Consider the following 17,690-nt stretch of genomic DNA (forward strand, 5'->3'; position numbering starts at 1 on the left):
TAAAAATACTTTTCCAGACAGAGATTTATATTTACAATGTATTATGAATATACACTCACCTGAAGGATTATTAGGAACACAATATTAATACTGTGTTTGTCCCTGTTCGCCTTCAGAACGGTCTTAATTCTACGTGGCATTGATTCAACCAGGTTTTGAAAGCATGCTTTAGAAATGTTGGCCCATATTGATAGGATAGCATATTGCAGTTAATGGAGATTTGTGGGATGCACATCCAGGCCATGAAGCTCCCGTTCCACCACATTCCTAAGATGCTCTATTGGGTTGAGATCTGGTGACTGTGGGGGCCAGTTTAGTACAGTGAGCTCATTGTCATGTTCAAGAAACCAATTTGAAATGATTCAAGCTTTGTGACGTGGTGCATTATCCTGCTGGAAGTAGCCATAAGAGGATGGGTACATGGTGGTCATAAAGGGATGGACATGGTCAGAAACAATGCTCAGGTAGGCCGTGGCATTTAAACGATGCCCAATTGGCACTAAGGGGCCTAAAGTGTGCCAAGAAAACATCCCCCACACCATTACACCACCAACACCAGCCTGCACAGTGGTAACAAGGCATGATGAATAATTAATAATTCGTTACATTTATATAGCGCTTTTCTGCAGACCTCAAAGCACTTTACATATGAATGGGGGAATCTCCTCAACCTCCACCAATGTGCAGCATCCACCTGGATGATTCAACGGCAGCCATATTGCGCCAGAACTCCCACCACACACCAGCTTATTAGTGGAGAGGAGACCGAGTGATATAGCCAATTAGTAGATATAGGGATGATTAGTAGGCCAATGGGCAAGTTTGGCCAGGATATGCCGGGCCACACCCCCACTCTTTTTCGAATAACATCCTGGGATTTTTAACAACCACAGAGAGTCAGGACCTCGGTTTAACGTCTAATCCGAAAGACTAATCCGTCTGTCCCCGTCACTATACTGGGGTGTTAGGACCCACACAGACAACAGGGTGAGCACCCCCTGCTGGTCTCACTAACACCTCTACCAGCAGCAACCTGACTTTCCCAGGTGGTCTCGAATCAAAGTACAGACCAGGCTAAGCCCTGCTAAGCTTCAGTGGGCAAGCTGTCTTGGGCTACCGGGTGATATGGCTGCTGGCTATGTTCTCATTCTGTTTACGCCAAATTCTGACCATTTGAATGTTTAAACAGAAATCGAGACTCATCAGACCAGGCAACATTTTTCCAGTCTTTAACTGTCCAATTTTGGTGAGCTTGTGCAAATTGTAGCCTCTTTCTTATTTGTAGTGGAGATGAGTGGTACCCGGTGGAGTCTTCTGCTGTTGCAGCCCATCTGCCTCAAGGTTCTGCGTGTTGTGGCTTCACAAATGCTTTGCTGCATACCTCGGTTGTAATGAGTGGTTATTTCAGTCAAAGTTGCTCTTCTATCAGCTTGAATCAGTCTGCCTATTCTTCTCTGACCTCTAACATCAACAAGGCATTTTCGCCCACAGGACTACTGCATGCGTGAAAATCCCAGTAACTGAGCTGATTGTGAAATACTCAGACCATGCTCAAAATTGCTTAAATCACCTTTCTTTCCCATTCTGACATTCAGTCGGGAGTTCAGGAGATTGTCTTGACCAGGACCACACCCCTAAATGCATTGAAGCAATCAAATGCATTTTCTTATTTAAGGCCATGAACATGAATGAAAAGTTAGGATACACTAATGTGTTTTGAATTATTTTTTTTACGATTTTGATGTTCACGGTTCAATTTGACCCATATTTTTTGTTTCAAGGCAACTGTATGGACACAGATTAAATACATTTATTGTGTATATGTTGTTGGTGTTTTACTATCCTGGAAAGGGAAAAGGGAATTGCATTGAATCCAATTAGGGTCAACCCGCCAACATCAAAATCGTTCCAAAAATCTAAAACAAAGAAAAATAGATCTGATTCCTGTGAAAACAGTTTTAGACAATAGTATTTTAGCCACATAAGTGCTACAAGGTGCTAACAAACACATTTAGAAGAACTTTTGGGTAAAATTAATAAAATTCTTTCAGTGGCTGTGGGCGGGGCTTTGTAAGTGTGACATCATATTAGCAAGAGAATCAAAACAGGCGGGGCTTTATAAGTGTGACATCACATTAGCAAGAGAATCAAAACAGCATATCTAATGAGACTGCTTTGGTTTAATGGGGATTAAATAAGGAGAGGGTTGATTTTTTTTTCATTGTAGGGTTGTCATACATACTGCCAACACACATCTATGTCCAAACACATGGTAACATGGTTTTTGCATAATACAGTATCTGCCCTTTAATATAGGCAGACCATTTAATATAAGAAGCTTTTGTTGTCTAAACTCTCTTTCTCATCTACACGCACATCTTGTGTTTGTGTGTTTCCTGTTCAGCCTGCGGCCCTGAGCACAGCTGTGTTGTCCAGTCTTCAGTTGGATGGAGAATGTGTCTACAGTCTGGTGTCCAACCCTCTTCTTCTTCTGCTGACCAGAGTCATACTTGTCAACTGTGGAGCCAAACTGGAGCGCCTTCAGGTAACATTCACAATTGTTTTATTTTCCATTGCAGGGATGCAGTATGATTTGCCTTGGTTGTGAGAAAGATGATGCAACAATAGTACAATGTGCAATTATGCATGTTGTTATGTTTATATAATATACTGTACAGGGACCCCAAAGGCATTGAAACTACTTGTAAATGAATGAATATATTTATTTTGCATAAACTAACCATAACCAAACGTTAAAGCATTTATTTTAGAGAATTTTTCCACCAGACCTTTTTTTAAAAATCCAATTGAATTATAGCACCAAAACTTTCTTTCGTATAATAACATTGAACTTTAAATGAAAGAAGTAGGTGCGGTTTGCTCCAGTTACTCGAGCACTTTGTATGCGTGTCAGTAATGAGACATTTCTCTTTAATTATTCACTCGTATGTCTAAGATCATTACTCTGTGCTGCCGTGTGCAATACTTAGAGAGTAAATGAAGAATAATTACAAAGCTGTCAAAAGTAGGAGTTAATTTATGGCTCTGGTTTCCTTTTCGGCTCATTGTATGTGCGTGCAATAACTTTCACTGCAGCGGATCATTAGAATGGATCGGTTCTGTGCCGATGTTTGTGTATTCAGACTCCAGCATTGATCCATATTCACGTGTTATATGACCTCTCTCCAGAAACAATCTGTGCATGCTTTCTTTTATTCTTATTCATGATTTGTTAACAAATTTCTCTATTCACATAAAAGAAATCCACTAGCTCATAAAAAATCCTAGATATAATGAAAAGCGTGTTATAGTAAAAAAAAATAAAACCGAGAGGGTAATAAAACATTTAAACTCTCTTTTTAATCTCTCCCAGCATTCTTTTTAAAGTCGTTACATGTGTCGTATAAAACCCAATTTTTTATTTGCATCATCGTTTGTTGAATATTTATTTCTGTAGACAGTTGTTAATGCATCTTTATATTTATTGTTACTCCGTGAGCACCGGACTAAAAATGTTTCCGCTGCAATTAGTTGAAGCCACATAACTTTTTTCAGACGTCTGAACCCTCAGACATCTGGTGTACTAGAAGGTTATTGGTGTTATAAGTTATAAGAAGAAACGCACACATGCTCTTGTAAAAATGAATGTTTGTGTGTGCACACTCAAGGGGGGCAGTGTTATAATTTTATTACTTGTGGCAGTAGTGGGGATTGACACACACACACACACACACACCTAGCAATGCGGACATGAGAAATAATAAATCAGCATTAAATCATATAAAAATAAAAATGATCAGCATAAAAATAATGGGTCGCATTCACTGAGCATGCGTACGTACAAATTTGTTCGTAAATGAGGTTTTTACTTACAAATCGTGATTCAACAAAAACTTTCATATTAAAATTTAAAATAAATGTATGCAAAAGTGTAAGAACAACTTGGACCACATGTACGCAATAATCATGAACAAGGAAAATATATAACATGTATATATTATAGGGTTCTTTTTCCTTGTTCATGATTATTGCGAACGTGTGGTCTAAGTTGTTCTTACGTTTTTGCATACATTTAAAATGCATTGTAGTATGAAAGTTTTTGTTGAATCATGATTTGTAAGTTAAAATGCTGCACGATTAATCGTATTTTTATCATGATAACGATATGCGTGCTCCACGATTAATTAATGACAATCGTCGCGGTTAATGTGTAAAGACCAAGCACAACGGTCTTGAGTTAAGCAATGTGTTTTGTTATGGTTTTTTTTTTGCAAGTGCAGTCTATGATCACCTTGAACGAACATAATGGCAGAAAATATGTATGTTTAATTCCCAAAAATAATTGGGAATAATTGAAACGTTTATTTCGTTTCATGTTTATTTGGTTTTGTTTTGATTCATTTTTTTTTTCTGCACCCTGCCGCGTCTGCGAGCAACAGAGCAGCCTCCCTCCGCTTTTTAAAAATAGTGTGTTGATAATAAACATTTAAACTAACATTGTTATATGCTGCTGAAAATATATATTTTATATAGATGTTATTGTAGGCAAGTGAAGTGTTGATTTGAGAGGCTCAATTGATCAAATAAGTCGTCAACATGACGTGTCGGCCGCTAACCGCTTGGTCATTATCAAAAACTTTAATTTAATAAACAAAAAGGCTCTAAAATGTAATAAATAAAAGATATTTTATAATTTTGACAGTTAAAACGGAACTGCTTTAATTGCTGCAATAGTAGTACAGCTTAAAGCAATCTGTTTAAGGAGTTATTTTTTGTTATTTCTGCGGATTTCTTTTGCAAAATCTATGTGGAATTTTGCGAAATTATTTTTAATGTTTTAAAAAGATCTAAGAGAATGGGAGCTGTGGATATTACAAAACAATAAAATATTTTATAAAATAGGCCTATAAAATGTATATAATATTATATACATGGCTGTAAAGTGTAATGAAAATACTGAAGTAAATAGAAGTTCTCCACTAAAAGAATTATCGTAATTTTTAATCGTGATCAAAAGTTTGAGCAAAACAATCGTAATCATCATTTTTCCTGTAATCGTGCAGCCCTAATTGTACACACATTTGTGTAAAAAAGGTGTGCGTACAAATGCTTAGTGATTGAGACCCAATGCTTTTTGAGCAAAAATAGTTGGAGAATAAAATGGAGAAATAATTTTTGATTTCCAGGCTTCATTTACATTTTTTGAATCTAGGCATGGGCCGGTATAAGATTCTGGCGGTATTATAACCTTTAGCAAAAATACCACGGTTTCACGGTGTTGCGGTATTGCCATTGCAACACTAAAATGTGTTATTTTCAAATGCCAGGTACAATAAAGCCTTTAAATTATAATATGCTTTCAAAACATATATAATATTTTCGTAATATATATTAAATGTAAACATCAAATCAATCACATGACTTCATGATTTAATGAATTTTGTATAAACACAGCTCATACCTTGGAGACGGTATCACAGAACATTTTAGTGGTTTTGAAACCTTGACTGTTTTAAACCTCGGTATACCTTGAAACCGGTAATCGGCCCATGCCTATTTGAATCCCAATTGTAGAAATGAAAGCATATATGGAGACACTTGCTAATAATGAATGTATATAAATAGAAATGTCTTCTTGACTCTCTCACAGTTGATGCCCTGGTGGACTTTGCGATATGTCGCTCTACATCAGCAGATACTAGAGGAAAGATCTCCGGAGCTCCTGAACCTGGCGCTCAGCTGCATAGAGAGAGGCAAGAACACGCACACACACACACAGTTGTTTAGTTTTTCGACCTTCTACAATGACAATAAGGTTTCCTTTTGCTGGGGAAGTGGAGCGCAGCACTGAGTTCTGAAATACAAATCCCATTTATTTTCTACAAAGAAAACTTTTAGGTGTGATGTATAAACCCTTCAAGACTAACCAAACCTGAAATCTGAGGTTAAATGATGATTTGCTCCTTTACAGATTTCTTTATCTTCCTCATTCTCTGGGATTCTCTGTAATGTTTAACCTGATTACCTTATATCAGGGTATTAATCAAATATTTAATCTGGCTCGGCTGAAATCACAGACGTCTGTAATAAGATTAAAAATCCCAGTGCCGGTTCAGATTTCCTTACAGCTCAAATCATATTTTCACCTCGGCTGCTGAAGTATACCAGTGCAAGCTGCTGTTTAGAGGAGAGACTTCGCTGCCCGTTCTTGGGTAATCAAAGCTGATGTTAACTGTTAGCTTTTAGGGGCAGTGTGAAAATTCATGTGTGCATTTATGTCAGTGTAAGATGATGATGTCAGCAGTAGGGGTGGCACGGTTCACAAAACCCTCGGTTCGGTTCGTATCACGGTTCTATGGTCACGGTTCACGGTTCAGTACGGTTCTTGTTGTTATTTTTTCTTTAAATTTTTAACACTCCAGAAATGTATTATCTTATTAATGTATTAATTATCCATAATTTAGGATACAGTATTAAAAAAAGTTATATCATGTAATCATGCACAAACTGAATTTGACTTTAAGCACATTGGACCATCTCTGAGGAAAGCCAGGTGAGATTTTGATAGAGCAAGAGGGAAGACATTGATGATTTCAACATGCTTTTCATTTATTTGGCAAAAAAGAGAATGTGTATTGCCATCTACATAAACTTTATGTGCATTTTTAGCACACAAAGATAACTTGCATTTATTAAAATGCCAACTTCAGTGTAGCTCTTAGATTTATCACTGAGAGGCTGCTTTAATACTGAGAGTTTATGTGGAGGAGAGAGAAACATAACCTTTGCACCTGTAATATTAAAATCTCTTTAAGTCTCTTTTGTCCACTTTTGACCACTTCTGATTACTTTGAGGGGCAATTTCTGAAATAAGATCGCGCAACTTTCACACGCTAGCAAAATGAAACTACGCGGAAATCAGCCGCTTAATTGTATCAATGAAAGGCTAAAAATAGCGCTGAAGACGTAAAACAGTGTTCAGTACCTCAGATAAATGGTCGGAGAGAAGGCGATCTCCTGTGGCTGTTGGAGCATATTCAACCCATAGGCTGCAGTTCAATCTATTGTTTTATTTCCGCTGTCATCATAGGTAACATGAAATAAAAATATGTTTCCACACACCAAACTTATACGACGCTGGCGCATCCTCCAACTGCGGGCAGACTTCCTTTTCTCTCCCACTTGCCATTTCTACACGTAACATAACCCGCAGTACTTATACTCCAAACCAGTCACCTCTTCTTTCGCGCGAAAGGGAAACACGCTATCTGAGGTCACATACAGGGCATGAGACTACATTGCGCATGCCATGAACCGTTGAACCGTGCGGTACACACGCGCTCCGAACCGAGACAAGCGAACCGAACGGTTCGGATTTTTTTCATGGACCGTGCCACCCCTAGTCAGCAGATTGTGAGTAAAAGAGAGGCGCAGTGACACATCAGAGGTCCCTCTGGTTTGCGAAATCATTGTATTTTTCAGTTGTTCTAAAGATCACATGTCCTCAGCCTGCGCCTTTGTCGGTGTGTGTCGCTCGTCTCTCTCAATGAGGTCGTTAGGAGGCGTTCCTAACTCTGGTTTCCTAATAACAATTATAAACTGTAACCGCCCTCTTAGTAACCAACGTAAGACGGATGATGTGAACTCTACTGTTTCACTCCCATTGAGAGTAGAAGTCACTCATCATTTGAATAAAGTTGAACTTTTCTTAACTTTGTCGTGTAGCTGGACATGCCCACTTCCTTTCACCAATGGTGACTGTCACTGTATCGACGGATGTCCACAAGCGTCCTTTGAAATGATTGTGTCGCTCTGCCATTACTAGTCGCTGGCAAATCTTTAATCATTTTATAAAAAACAAAAACGTTTTAAGGGATAGAATCACATTAAAGGTTAAAGCAAAGTTTTTGTGTGTTGGGTTGTAGGTCTGGATGCGTGTGATATGGCATATGTCTCATTGGGATGATCACACTTTTGGTGTTGGTATTTGACAAATAGAAGAGAAACTGTGAGGTTGGGAGCTCCATAGCTCCGGTTTCACAAGATGAGAAATTCAAAATCCATCAGCTCTCTGTTTTGTTGTTCTTCAGAGTGAAAACCTGAAAATGCTTGTGATTTGTATTTATTTATTTAACTGGAATATAAAAGGACCTGTCTTAAAAATAAAACATGATTATAAGAGTACTGTAAGGATTTTATGGCTAAATATGATCCCATTAGAAGAGAATCTGAATTAATTAACTTAATCCAAATGTGCATTAAAGAGACTATATTGAAAACTTTATTCTGCCAATTTTGGGATATTATAGTGTGCCAAATCCCATTATGTGTATTTATTCATTTCAGGTTTGAGCTGAACAAGATTTCAAAGTGAATCTAATTGTTACTAAATATAAAAAGTGAATAAGCCACAGCACACTTTAGAAGTGAATAAGACAATCACATAAAGAGTATATGAGCAGTTCAGATGCAAAACCCTCTAAGTGCATCTGACATGTTTTCTTGTAAACTGTTTTTTTTTTTTGTAAAATAAAGACTTTTTTATTTTAATTTTTTTACAAATGTGACTTTAGACGGCGGACTTTAGGACCGGGGCGTAACTTGAAGCAGGGGGTGTAATTTGATCCCCAAATCACACAGAACTAAGCGAGATGTCAAAACGTGATGTTGCCAAGATGGCCGCTAGTATAGACTCAGCTGTACAAATATTTTTGACACTATAACAGTTTAAATTGTAGTGTGTAGTGTCATTTTCATACCGGACAAACACATATTAATATTGTTTCTGGAGTTGATAATGTATTAAAACGTGTGATTTTTAATTTTACAAATAATATATGATTTTCTACATACATCCCAAGAAAATCTAAGTCTGGTAAATGATGAGTTAATGGAAAACACTAAAATAGTATTGTGAGGTGTGGTGTTTTTTTAAATAAATGTACACAGTGTTCTTATACATGCATTACTTAGTGTGCTCGACTTCATGCAGTGTTTTACATAGAAGGGATTGGGGATGGGATATTATCATGGTTATGTTAAAATGAGATGGAAATGTTCAAAAAGAACTAATAGACACACTGAAAACATTTTAAAAAGTTTTTTTTTTGAAAATCACAATTTAATTTTTCATGTCTCTGAAAAATAAATAAATCTGTCTAATAAGTTTACCGTGAATGAATACAATACATTATTCCTTAAAGGGATAGTTCGGCCAAAAATGATATTAAACCCATTATTTACTCACCCCCAAGCTGTCAGAGTTGCATATGTCCATCGTTTTTCAGACAAACACATTTTCGGATATTTTAGAAAATGTTTTAGATCTTTCAGTTGATTAAATGTAATGTTACGGGGTCCACGACCTTCAAGTCCAAAAAAAGTGCGTCCATCCTTCACAAAATAAATCCAAACGGCTCCAGGATGATAAACAAAGGTCTTCTGAGGGTAATCCGCGCGGTGTTGTTGTAGAAATATCCATATTTGAAACTTTATTAACTTAAATAACTACCTTCCGGTAGCGCCGCCATCTTAGTCGCGTCCGCATTCAAGATGAGAGCTTACGCAGCCTACGGAGGCTACTCTGCTGCTGCTCTGTGCCCCCGCCCTCCAAATTTGTCATACGTCACTAAGAAAAGTGCGTACACTACGCTAATACTCTCTGCTGAATACAGAGGAGTCTAAGATGGCGGCGCTACCGGAAGCAAAAAAACCTACTGTTTCTGGCTGGACAGGATTTACAGTGAGTTTTCAAAATCACAGTAATCAAACACGGTCGTAATGATAATTACATTTTAAATAATAATACTAACCGTCAGGACATTTTATCGCGGTTAACCGTGAAACCGGTAATCGTCCCACCCATAGAAGGGATAGAGCAAACCTAAATCTCGTGAGAAGTTGGGTTAGGTTTGGGTTAGGATAAGCATAAAAACAGCACTTATCTGAGGAGATTTCACGACATTTCGCCATTTGCTGTATCGTTTTGACATCTTGTGTGGTTCTGTGATTTCGACAACGTCAAGTTACGCCCTGTCCTGTTAAGCCCCTATCTTGCAGTCCGCAGACAGACTCATTTAATTGGCATTTAACACATTTTGCTGCAAAACCCTCTAAGTGCATGCATGGTTTTTGGCAAAAACCCTCACTCCTAAAAAAATCTACTTCTAGAGTTGCAAAATCACTAAAGATGCAACTAGAAATAGTTGCATTCGTTCAATATCATGATATAATTTTGACGCAGGTGGCTTTTGCTTCTGATGCGTTCATTCCTAATATACTCAATACATTGTTTCTTTACATGTGAAATGGAAAAGAGGCACAGGGGAGTTTGAGGAGACTGAATTGTACGATGTCATTTTTTTTTTTTAGAGATTTACTGTTTTTTTTTTTCATGAAATCCTATATAATGTAAAGAACTTTTGTTTGAAAATATAACCTTTATATTTTAATATTGACAGACTAAGGCCATGTCAAAGAAGAAATCAAACTTTGATCCTCTAATTATGTTGAGACTTTAGTTTGAATTTCGCATACAGGTTTTTTTTGGTTGTGTAGTGATTCTGTATTTTTGTTTTTGTATACCATGTACAGTAGATGACCAGCCATTCAGTATGATTGTAATTCAGTACTGTGCTATACTGTCAAACTACCACAGCATTTGCATCTGATACAGTAATTTTATCAAAGTACAACCTAATTGACTGTTACCAAGATGTCTTCCAGACCCTTGAAAACTGTTTCAGTGGAAGCTTTGCGCTGCTTTGTTTATGTATACAAGAAGATAAAGAGGCGAAGAAACACAAATGTGAACGATCCAGCATCTTGTCGCAATTAATAGGACTTAAGCACGATGCAGCAATTTCCTGTTAATCATTTGTGTGAAGTGAAGCAGAGATTTCATTGCAGATGTCCTTGAAATGTTGTCAGAGGAAAGAGTCAAAGATTGCATTGCTTTTGTGGCAGGATATAGAGTCATTTCTCCAAAGAGTTTTGGTGTTAATGGGGATTCGCCAGGGAATCGTACGTCAAATGATGAGCTCTGCAGCAAAACAGCCTCTTAATTGGGTTCCTGTGCCTTTGAAATGAGTTTCCTGGGCTGCCTTTTAATCAGACACGCATCAGCTACGCCTCAATATAGATAATCAGTATAGATGTTAAGAAGTGATATTTACAAGAGGATAGAGGCGATAATTCTGCCTTCATTTTCTCTCCCTGTGTTAATCTGCCGTGAGTGGGTCTGCCTTATAAGACTTCTTTCTCATTCCACGCTTGGGTTTGTTTGGTGCATGATTTTGTGTTTGTGAGACTGGTGTGACACCTTTCTAAGGTCGCATGTCGATATTGACTGCCAAAAAGTGCCCAATGTTCTTCATAGGGAATTGTGGGGATTTTAGGGGGTCACCAGGGATTCTCTGTTTAGCTGACACTTCTCTTACTGCTTGGCCTCAAAGGTTTTTCAGACCTTTCAAATGGAAATAATGGTTCAAACTGGGGACATGTGCTTCGCTTACATAAGTTGAAATATTGCAGCTCTTACTTTTTTGAAAAAAAGAGCAGGGTTTTTCCAGTCTCAAAATGAGGTAGAGGTGGTGCTTTCCTGATGTACACATACATGTGTGCCATTAACTCTTTCGCCGCCAGCGTTTTTAAAAAAAGTTGCCAGCCAGCGCCAGCATTTTTCATGATTTTCACAAGAGTTTAATGCCTTCCAGAAAATGTTGTTCTTTAAATATATAAACATACAATATACCAAATGAAAGAACAGACCCTCTGCTTTCAAACAAAAAAAACCCGTTTCATCCTACCTTCAGTAGTTATTTTGTAATCAGCTTTGGAATATGGGTAGGTTTCTGCAAAAACACCACATTTTGAGCAAAAAGCAGAGGTAATTCCATTTTTGTGACGGACTTTTCATAGAGATCCCATTCAGAGCGATCTTTAAAACAGACACGGACCTGCAGCCGCTTGCCATAAGGCAATACTTCCGGGTTTAAAAAGTTGCGGAAGAGAGCAACCTGGTGGATAATAGCGGTAATGCGGAAATACGGAAATTTTCGTCATTGCCAGGGACATGATGTAATTACAGAAGAGTCAGTTTTAAATGGGGAAAATATTGAAACACTTTGGTTATTTTGGAGCGTGATGCTAATGGTCTAATCAGATTCAATGGATTATGCTATGCTATGCTAAAAGTGGTACCACCAGACCCAGAGAATGGCTGAATGGATTCCAAAACGGTAAAAATCAATTGTTTAACTCTTGGGGACCTGGAAAATTAGCATATTTTCAAAAAAAGTGGAGTGTCCCTTTAAGATCCTTGTCCTTTGGATCTAGTGATTATTTCAACTATAGCCAAATTAAATTTTATTACCTCACACCAGTCAAAACGATAATGAACTAAGCATTAACTTGTCAACAATACGTCAATAATTTGCATTATTTGTGCAATGTCTTATAGACCTTTTGCGAGTAGACCTCACAGTTACGTCACATCAAGCTGCGTACGCAATGTGGTGCTGTTGAGTGTCAGAATAGAAAAGATTACCTTCATTTTTATAGTATTCCGTCAACGAAGACACAATTTGAAGATAAACGTAGGTGTTTATGGTTGCAAAAAGCTCTTAAACGGACAGACTGAAGTAATGAAGTCATTTGGAAATCTTTTAATATTTGGAATAGAAAATAATTAGAGATGATGTCCGGTGTTCTGTCGAAGTCTGATCCCTCTTATAGCGTTTTCATCACGTTACGTTTATAATTTATTTAGAAGGATTAAAGATTTTAATGAGTTCATAATATCAATAATATCACCATTAATTAAATATTTCATATTTTTGTGTTTTCTATTTCTTCTTTTTACCTTGTATCCTAGCCTATGTCTTCCTGTTTTTTCTAAAATTATGATGTTTTCATAGGCTCCTTAATAAATATAGCACATAGGCCCACACACAAGATGTAAAGTGTTATTAATATATAACTATATATTAATAATATATTAAAATAATCTGTAAATAAACTTAATAGTTTTATAATAGTTTTAGAGCAAACATGTAGGCAATAAATAAGGATGAAATAATAAAAAACAGGAAAATGATGACATTTTTTATAAATTATATTATATAGAATACATGATAGTATTGCTTTTATATGTACTTGTAGTGTTTCATACTGTAAAAATAATTGATTTTCCAATAAAGAACTATTCATACATAGGCTACATGCACACATATCAGTGGCCGAGCTATTTAAACCTTTAAATTATCTAAAAAATAAACATAACGTTGTGAAAACGCTATAAGAAACATTACACTAAAGAGAAACATATGGGAAACAGACTTCGACAGAACACCGGATCCATAAAAATAACAGTTTAACGCTAAAACACTTCACACCGCTATTGCAGAGCTGTCACTTTCTGCCTCCAGTTGTGCTCCGCCAACAAAATACGTCATCTCTGTTTGCAAAAGGTCTAATTAAAATACGTAGAAAAACCCTTTTACATTCTGTGGTCTGCCGTTCACTCACTGATCTCCTATTAATTCGCTGAGCTCTGATTGATTCATCTAGTGACTGAAACTGTTCATTATAATGAATTTGTTTAAAAGAATCATTTGTTTTCAAGTCATTACTGGTCACGTTGTGTGAGAGAGCGAACGCGATTGCAATGTTAAACCACTCAACAATTTCAGGAACTAATAGGCAGATAACAAAACAGTGCCTCGACAGTGATGTAATGCCGCAACTACAGTTATAAATGACAATCCACAGAGTGCAACAATTGTTGGTGCTTTTTGTGAAGACGCCTGACTAAGACACCTGTTGAGATCGGCACTAAATTTCCTCCAAATTCTCTATGCAGAAAAAATTTTGGAGAGATTTTTTTTAGTCTTTCTATAGGCTGGGCTCTATGCTACCCTTTTTCCCAAGGAGTACATGTGCTCCTAAATGATAAAATTTAGGAGCACACAAAGAAATATAGGAGCACAGTGAAAAAAGTACATTAAACCGCTCAATTCATATAGATTAGTTTTATTATCTTTTTATGAACTTTTTTCGAAGCATCAGGTCTAAAATTAGCATTAGTTACAGAAATTGAACCAAATGAATAATAACACTGTCTTCATTGTATAAATTAAATATAATTATAATTTGTTTAGAGCTACAGAAGTGATTTTCTCTTTGTTTTCGGTTATTTGATTAACATTAATAACACAGACTTAACTCTTTCCCCACCAGCGTTTTTAAAAATAGTTGCCAGCCAGCGCCAGCATTTTTCATGATTTTCACAAAAGTTTAATGCCTTTCAGAAAATGTTTTTCTTTAAATATATAAACAAACAATATATCAAATGAAAGAACAGACCCTCTGCTTTCAAAAAAAAAAAACTGTTTCATCCTACCTTCAGTTCTCTTTTTTTTTGTCATTGGCAGGGAAGCGTTTTCTCTTAATTGACGAGTTATCTCGTCAATGGCGGCGAAAGAGTTAAGTAGGTTAATTGAGGTTACTGTCTCTTAAAGAGAAGCACGGACCTGGTTTCTGCCTTATCTATACTTATTACACGGCTCTGTCGAATGCTTGATTCTGATTAGTCAGTTGAGACATTTGCAGGTTCGTTCTTTTCAAATAATAACCGCTCCAAAGTAATAACACATAGCCGGTACTACTTGTATGTTTAAAATCCCTCCGCGCAAACAAAGATTACCATTTGGCGCCATCTTGTGACAAACACTGGACAACCACAATTAACAATGAAAAATTTCGACATTCATTTTAACATGTACAGAAAAAACATAACATTTAAACAGTCGATAGGTTTGGACGATTCAAATGGCTCCCCAATTTAGGCGAAAAAACTTTAATTGATCTACGAAGAACAAACAACGACAAGACACAGAGAGCTTACTGAGACTGAACTTGACAAAATAGAGCATGGCAGCTACGAAGCCAACACGCACAAAAATACAGAATGGGCAATAAAACTTCTCAAAGACTGGCTAAAAGGGAAAAAAAACGGAGACAGACAAGTATGAAGCAGAGGATCTTAATAAGCTATTACGATCATTTTATGCATCTGTGCAAAGTTTCGCGGAAGGATACATTTTTAAATTTTAAACAAATATGCCAATAAAATGTTTCATTCTTATTGGCAGGTAGGTAGGCAGGTAGCCGTGTAATAAGCGGGATAATGTACAGGCAGCCTGTAGTAAAATAAGGCCCTTCAGTGTGATACAAGACCCTTCGCTTTGCGTCGGGTCCTGATCACACTGTCGGGGCTTATTTCGCGATAACTACCGGCTGCCTGTACATTATCCCTTACATAAACACTTAAAATCCAGCAGTTTCCGCACATTTCCACACTATTTTAGTGATTGGCTCATTGGTTGCAAATCGTCACTCTCATTTGAATAAAGTTACGTCATCATGTTATGTTAACATCGTGACCCGCTTCCTTGCTTTCATATGTGAAATAAATGGTATAGGCTATGATTCGCTTCATCACGCTGCTGTTCAGTGTATTGAGAACAGCCCGTCACTCGTGCACTGTGCTCTTAAATTATTTTACAAGTTCGCACATAACTATTTTTAGACGCAAATGCGAGTGAAATACTCTCACTGTAGAGCCCTGATGGGTTAAGGGTAATAAAGAATTAGACATCCGCACAAATGCCCTGAGATTGGGGTGATTTTGTTTTCTTTTGAAAGAGTCTTACCTGATGTCTTAAAACATACATAGTAAGTGTTTTAATTTTATAGGGTTGAACTGTTATATCAGGTTTGTAAATATATTTTTTACATGTTTTGTCTTAATGATCATATTTCTCATCCTGATTGTTTTGCCCTTCATGCACACACATAAACACACAAGCAATGTTTTGGCCTGTGGGCAACAGCTTAAACAATCTAGTGTACAAACCTCCCTCACAAATCCTCTGGACTGTTAAATTCATTGCAGTTATACAGGTTTACTTTGTCTTTAAGCTGACTGGCTGTGCAGGCTTTTTGGTTTACTTGGCAATTGCTTTACAAAGCTGATCAGCAAAAACAGTTTTATGGAAAGGTCTGATGGGGACACAATTCCCCCTGCCTGCCATAACCCCAAAGAAATAAAACCCTGAAAAGTAACCATGAAGTATTCTGTAAAACTATAGATCTTTTAGTCCTCTTTTCTTTTTGCTCCTTTCTTTATGTTCCTCCTTTCCATTTCTCATCTCATTTATTCCTTTCTCCTCTTTCTCTTTCAGCGCACAGAGGTGGTATTTCACTTCACAGCCTTGCTCAAGCTTAACCGCAAGATGAGATTTCAATAGCTTTTATGTATCAGGCAAATTTGTCTGGGCAGTTCTTTCTTATTTATAACTGACTTTGGGTCAATGAAGCATTTTATGAGTTGGTAAATAATAAAGGTGAATTATATTTTAATCAGCGCTTACATTCGATAAGTTACATGGGTGAGTGGATACTGGACTGGCTCTTTCATCATTGTGGTTAGTAAATGTCACGACTCCACTGGGATTTTACCGGTGCACAGATGATTTAAACCCAGGTTTGTTGGTGACTGCTTTCGTCGGGACATTAGTAGGGAACATATGTGCTGGTGGATTTTAATATTCGGTTGCCAGGTTTTTGATTAAGCTTCTAGATTGCCGTTCCAGCTCTCATTCTGGGAATGAAAGTATGGTTGTCTGAACCCTGACTCGTAGCGCTTGCTTTCTTAAACCTTAGATCCTGTCTTGTATTTCTTCTCTCATTCTGTATGCAGAGACATTTGTTCTTTAATGACAGCATTTGATGACATTTGAAGACGTGACTTTGAAATGTAGGCTGCATTTATTGCAAATTATTATTTAATCTGTTTTACTCAGCAGATCCTAAAGGCTTTTGGTGATTTTTGTGAATGGCGTATCTGACGGCATTTTCTTTTTTTACGTGAAGTAATTGTTTGTGATACATGCCTTTGTAAAAGGATGGAGGCAAACATTCTGTTTCTTCCGGAGCGTGACTGGCTCCTAAATGGTTTGTTGTGCATATTCAATGAAAGGTGCCAGCTTTTGAGTGCCAAATGAGCTTTGATCTGCACGGCATGGGCTTTAAAATGCTTGGATCATCGCAGAACACTCTGAAGGTCACTGCCACCATACGAGCTGAGCTTTACAAAGAGCTCTTAGCATTAGAATTTACATGCAGTGTTGGTGACGGCGGTTCACTTTGCAGATTGATATTTTAGAATTGAAAATCTTTACAGTATGTGCAGTTACAGCAATATTTTCTGTACCGTACTTTCCGGACTATAAACCACACCGGACTATAGGCCGTATCATTCAAAAATGCCTCATTAAGACGAAATAACATATATAAGTCACAGTGGACTATACGTCGCATTTATTTAGAAAATTATTTCACAAAATCCAAGCCGAAGAGCAGACATTTCATCTGGAAAGGCAAGTTATTCAATTAAACAATAGCGGACAGAACAGCAGGCTGAATAGATGTCTGTACGTTAAAAGTAATATTATCAGTTATTTAAACGATAAACCATAGTATACAGAACTTACCTGGAAGGTTGAATAGGCTAAATTAACCAAACAAGCCACTAGAGTGAAGTTCGCATACTCGTCATTCCACATTACAGAATCCATTGAATTACATAATTACAGAAGCAGCATAAATCATACTGACTTAACAAGGCG

General features: G+C 37.1%; 1 protein-coding gene across 1 annotated transcript in view; it reads left to right on the forward strand.

Annotated features, from left to right (window-relative positions):
* The window catches only part of ttc27 (tetratricopeptide repeat domain 27), a 137,760-nt gene that overhangs the window by 10,353 nt on the left and 109,717 nt on the right, over nt 1-17,690 (forward strand). Inside the window, exons 4-5 of the mRNA XM_065297479.1 lie at nt 2,405-2,545; nt 5,651-5,753. Coding sequence (XP_065153551.1) covers nt 2,405-2,545; nt 5,651-5,753 — 244 coding nt within the window. The remainder of the gene's footprint in view (nt 1-2,404; nt 2,546-5,650; nt 5,754-17,690) is intronic.

The sequence above is a fragment of the Paramisgurnus dabryanus genome, chromosome 17, assembly GCF_030506205.2.
Source record: "Paramisgurnus dabryanus chromosome 17, PD_genome_1.1, whole genome shotgun sequence".
Taxonomy (NCBI): Eukaryota; Metazoa; Chordata; class Actinopteri; order Cypriniformes; family Cobitidae; genus Paramisgurnus; species Paramisgurnus dabryanus.